This window comes from Lampetra fluviatilis, chromosome 5, assembly GCF_964198595.1.
Source record: "Lampetra fluviatilis chromosome 5, kcLamFluv1.1, whole genome shotgun sequence".
NCBI classification, from domain to species: Eukaryota; Metazoa; Chordata; class Hyperoartia; order Petromyzontiformes; family Petromyzontidae; genus Lampetra; species Lampetra fluviatilis.
The window spans coordinates 17,670,615-17,674,879 of record NC_136279.1 but is presented as its reverse complement, the minus strand read 5'-3'; the positions used below and the strand labels follow the sequence as shown (position 1 = coordinate 17,674,879).

At 50.0% G+C, this 4,265-nt stretch overlaps 1 protein-coding gene across 1 annotated transcript in view; it reads right to left on the bottom strand.

Moving 5' to 3' along the window:
- Positions 1 to 320: 320 nt before the first annotated feature.
- The window catches only part of LOC144932336 (importin subunit alpha-1-like), a 6,125-nt gene continuing 2,180 nt past the window's right edge, over positions 321 to 4,265 (bottom strand). The window contains exons 4-11 of the mRNA XM_078856276.1: positions 4,076 to 4,206; positions 3,630 to 3,898; positions 3,279 to 3,373; positions 2,791 to 3,054; positions 2,216 to 2,449; positions 1,550 to 1,732; positions 1,069 to 1,215; positions 321 to 849 (exon numbers count right to left, since the gene is read on the bottom strand). Coding sequence (XP_078712402.1) covers positions 754 to 849; positions 1,069 to 1,215; positions 1,550 to 1,732; positions 2,216 to 2,449; positions 2,791 to 3,054; positions 3,279 to 3,373; positions 3,630 to 3,898; positions 4,076 to 4,206 — 1,419 coding nt within the window. The 3' untranslated portion in view covers positions 321 to 753. The remainder of the gene's footprint in view (positions 850 to 1,068; positions 1,216 to 1,549; positions 1,733 to 2,215; positions 2,450 to 2,790; positions 3,055 to 3,278; positions 3,374 to 3,629; positions 3,899 to 4,075; positions 4,207 to 4,265) is intronic.

Sequence of the window (4,265 nt, the reverse complement as noted above, 5' to 3'; positions counted from 1 at the left end):
GTGACGGCTGAGATTGGTGGTGCGTCGCCCAATCGCCCTAATGAAGAAACTGCCCCTGGCTGTCGCCTGATGACGCTAGTTGTAATTACTGGCAAAACGTCGTACGCAAGATTGTAAATGTTGTGGATTTGCTTTCCAACACAGGTTTAACACCCCATTGACATAATCCAACCCAAAAAACCTTTATGGATAATGTATTGGTCGCGAAAACATACATGTTAAGCTTTCTCTAACATAAGTGTTCACGAATTACCTTTCACCAACAGAAAATTAAAGTCTACGGCACTTCACCATACAGAAAAAATATTTCACACTTGCATATTCACACATTTTTATTTAAAGAAATACTGTGTACAAAAAAAAGTTTGAAGCCAAATTCAAGTAGACTGCAGTACGTATTCACATTAAAAGTGGATGTGAGAGCTGCTACAACGGCAGTGGTAGTCAAAACGAGCACAACCAACACAATGACACAGCAGCAACCTCACGAGCCTAGTGTGCGTGTGCCCGAGCGGTCTAGTGTTACACTCGATCGCCCAAGGAGGCCCAGAGAGTTGAAAGAAGAAACACATAAAAAACAGAGACGAGGGTGAAATGACACGGCAGTCGTTAATTTCCAGCATCTTGTTTTAAAATTCGCTGCGGCAGTTCATTATGCCCGAAGCACGGAATCTCTCGCCCCACTCCCAATTTGGGGGGGGGAGGGAAAGCGTGAAGAATGGTGGGTGGAGGTGCACTGGGAGGGAGGGCAGCTCAGAAGGCAAAGTTGCCGTGCTGCTCGTCTGCCACCTGGAAGTTGTACCCCTGCTCCCCAGCCTCGGGCACCAAGTTCTCCGCCTCGCTGTCTTCCTGCCAACAAAAAGCACCCAAAACACAGCACTAAAATGTCAAGCGAGAACTTCATTTGTAATTAGCTTTTTTAGTGATAAAACATCGACAATGTCTTACAAATTGATGTGAAAATGAAAAAAAACTATGGGCCCAAACCATCTCAAAATCTTCAAAAAATCGGCCACAACTTCAATACAGCGCAAACGCGGCCAGCAGCAGCGCTTCGCCAGGACGCACCTCAGAAAAGTACTTGTCGATGATGTTCAGGGCAGCCTTGTACACTGCCTCGTTCTCGTGCGACTGGAGGTGCTCAATCTTATCCAGTCCCCCAAGCTCCTCGACCATCATGCACAGCTTGTCTGTCTGGCCAACCTTGTCACCAGCCTGTGCACAAACCGCACCACGTACACCGGGACATCACTTGTCAAGGCAATCAAAAATATGCCAGCCGACAGCAAGCAATCATTCAGAATGCATATTTGAAACAGCCACACGTTAAGCTTTATAATACATGACGCAATCAAGTGTGCTTTCAAAGTTCTGCAGGTTTCTCCTATATACTATTCTATGCACCCCTGCAGGTACTTTTTAATTGGGACTGACAGACATTAGGGGTCCTTACTAAATTAAAACAAATTTTGAAACACCTGTAAAAATTCACCATTTCAAGGTCTTACCAACCAAGCCAGAAAACTGCTTTGAGGAAGAAAAGTCAAACCTGGAAGATGTTGGTGATGGCGTCCAGGATGATGAGCACCGTGCTGCTGTCCTTGACTTCAAGCAGAGACAGCAGGGGCTCCATGGCCCCCACTTGGACCACGTACACGATATGGTCCACAGTGCCGCCCGACGTCAGGTTCGTCACCGCCCACACTGCTTCGCGCTGGGCTTTGAATTCTCCCTGGGTACGAGGGGAATAAGAACAGACATCGGTTAGCCTCCACTCGAGCACTGCGGCTAAAACCGTATCGACTGTCGATCTTCTGGGTAAAAGCCTGGAATGTCACGTTCGTTACACGGCAGTCGTACGTGTGGACGCGTGGTCATTATACAATTTCTCAATGGCTGTAATCAGATGCAAATGTCATCGAATTACTTTTTTATAGTATACATACAAGTCACTTGTGTTTTGGCGACTTCAAGTTATAGTATTGACAGAAAACATACAAATCACCATTATGGTAAACAGGACTTAAAGCCGATCCTGAAAATGATTGCACGTATACTAAAAACAAGTCGAATTTAAATCTACAATCTGGATGACAAAGAGCTCAGTACAAGTCAAACCATTAGGCGAACCCTAAAACTGAAATGGCCTCCAAACAGACGACGCTCAAGTGAGAATTGGACCCTCCCCCCACGCACGACGCACGTATCCCCCCACCTTGTGCAGGACTTCGACCAGCGGGGGGATGAGGCCAGCAGTGATGACTGCGTTGATCTGCTCGGCATGCCCAGCCGTGATGTTCGACAGTGCCCAAGCAGCCTCCTTCTGCACATTGCTGCGCTGATGACGCAGCAGATTCTGGAACACTGGAAGAACGCCGGTGTTGATCACCGCCTGCGTCTGCTGGTCTGTGCCCGTCACGATGTTCCCCACTGTTCGGAGTGCTGGAGTCTGAGGAGAAAGTACGAACACACGAGTGGTGACGTTACTCCTAAAAAGGCAAAAAACATGATACCGAGCAGAAGCTACCAAGCAGACATCTTTGTTCTCCAACTTAAAAAAAATCACTCTACTTTTATTAAAATAAAACTTGAGGGATTGTGTCCTGATATATAAAAACTATAATCAACTATGAATCTATTTGTCTATTCAGATCAACGGCAGTGTTAATCATAAGTGTCGCCTGGTTGTACGAGCAATTCTTGCATTCATTGCAAGCGGCGAGTAACCGGAGTGTCCACGAGTGTTGCAAGTGACGTGGTGACACGGTGTATGCGGTTATGATCACCCACCAGCACGGTGAGCTCTGGCGAGGCGAGCAGCTGTGCAAGGCGCGGCACTACACCGGCCGCCACCACCATTTCGATGCGATCGTTGGGGCCATCGCTCAGGTAGGAGAGCGCCCACGTGGCATCCGTCTGCACCTCCCGATCCTCGTGGTGCAGCAGCCGCACCAGCGCCGGCAGCAGCATCAGCACAGCCTCCTCAGGGGGAGGGGGCTTCTTGTTGCGGCACAGGTTCGAGATCGTCCACGTCAGGTTGCGCAGGTAGCTCACCTGTGCACGGGGAAACCGAATGACAAAGTTAAGCTCAATAGCTGCACATTCATTACAACTTCATCCATAATATTGAACGCGAAAGCATACGCATCATTAAACTGCTTTCATCCACTTTAACAATTAACACAAGTTGACTATCAATAATAGTGCGAGAGCTCATGACAATCAGAAGCCAAAGATGTGTGCAGTGTCGGGAAAGCGTTGGGGGAAGTGAAACTCACGGACAGCATGGACAGGTCTGGCATGGCCATGAGGGCCAACAGGGGCTCTACAGCTCCATACTTGATAACAAGGTCACGCAAGACGGGTCCATCACCTGCGGGTTGACACCGAAAGGAGAAAAAGTTAATTTAATGTGCGAGAGGCCAAATCTCAATACCACCAGCACAACCACAAAGGACACAACCAACGCATGCATACAGGCGAGCCTGGCCACTCGAGTTCCAACAGCTGGGGGACAGCATAACAGCCAACACCACTCCCATCTCCTGCAGCTACAACACCACTAACCCTTGCTGATGCCAATAGTAATGGCACCCGCACAGCTTGTATGCGCGTACACACACACGTACCGGCAATGTTTCCCAGCGCCCACACAGCCTGCTCGCTGATGTGCGCGTGCGGCGACGACAGCAGCGCCACGAAGGCGGGCACGGCACCGCCGTCCACGACGGCCTTGGTCTGCTCGCTCGTGCCCGACGCAATGTTCGTCAGCGCCCAAGCCGCCTCAAACTGGATCTGGCTGCAGTCCTCGTGCCCCAGGAACTGCACGAACCGTGGGATCAGCCCGGCGCTGATTATCTCGTTCAGTGGTGGGTGCCGCTCGCGAGAGAGCAGTTTCCTGTGGAGAGCACATGCGCGCACGCGGCTCAGTCGGGGGAGTGGGTGTGTGTCGACGGGCTGCACAAGTAACCGAGAGGACATGCGCAGTGCGATATGATAAATTGCACCTGAATGAGAACTGGAGTCTCAATGACCCAGCTCTAGGCCATTTAAGAAAATACAAGCAGGGCCTCACCGTGCTCCCTGCGTCGACTGCAACTGCACATCACTCTCATTGCTGCTCACACCACGGACAATCTCTTCCAGGGACATCTGTTGCACCTTCTGTCGACAAATGCCACAGCACACACCAACAAGAAAGCACCCCTCCGATTAGCAGCTGGCTACGTACGCTGCGAAAGAAGTTCAACATAAATGCCGCTGTT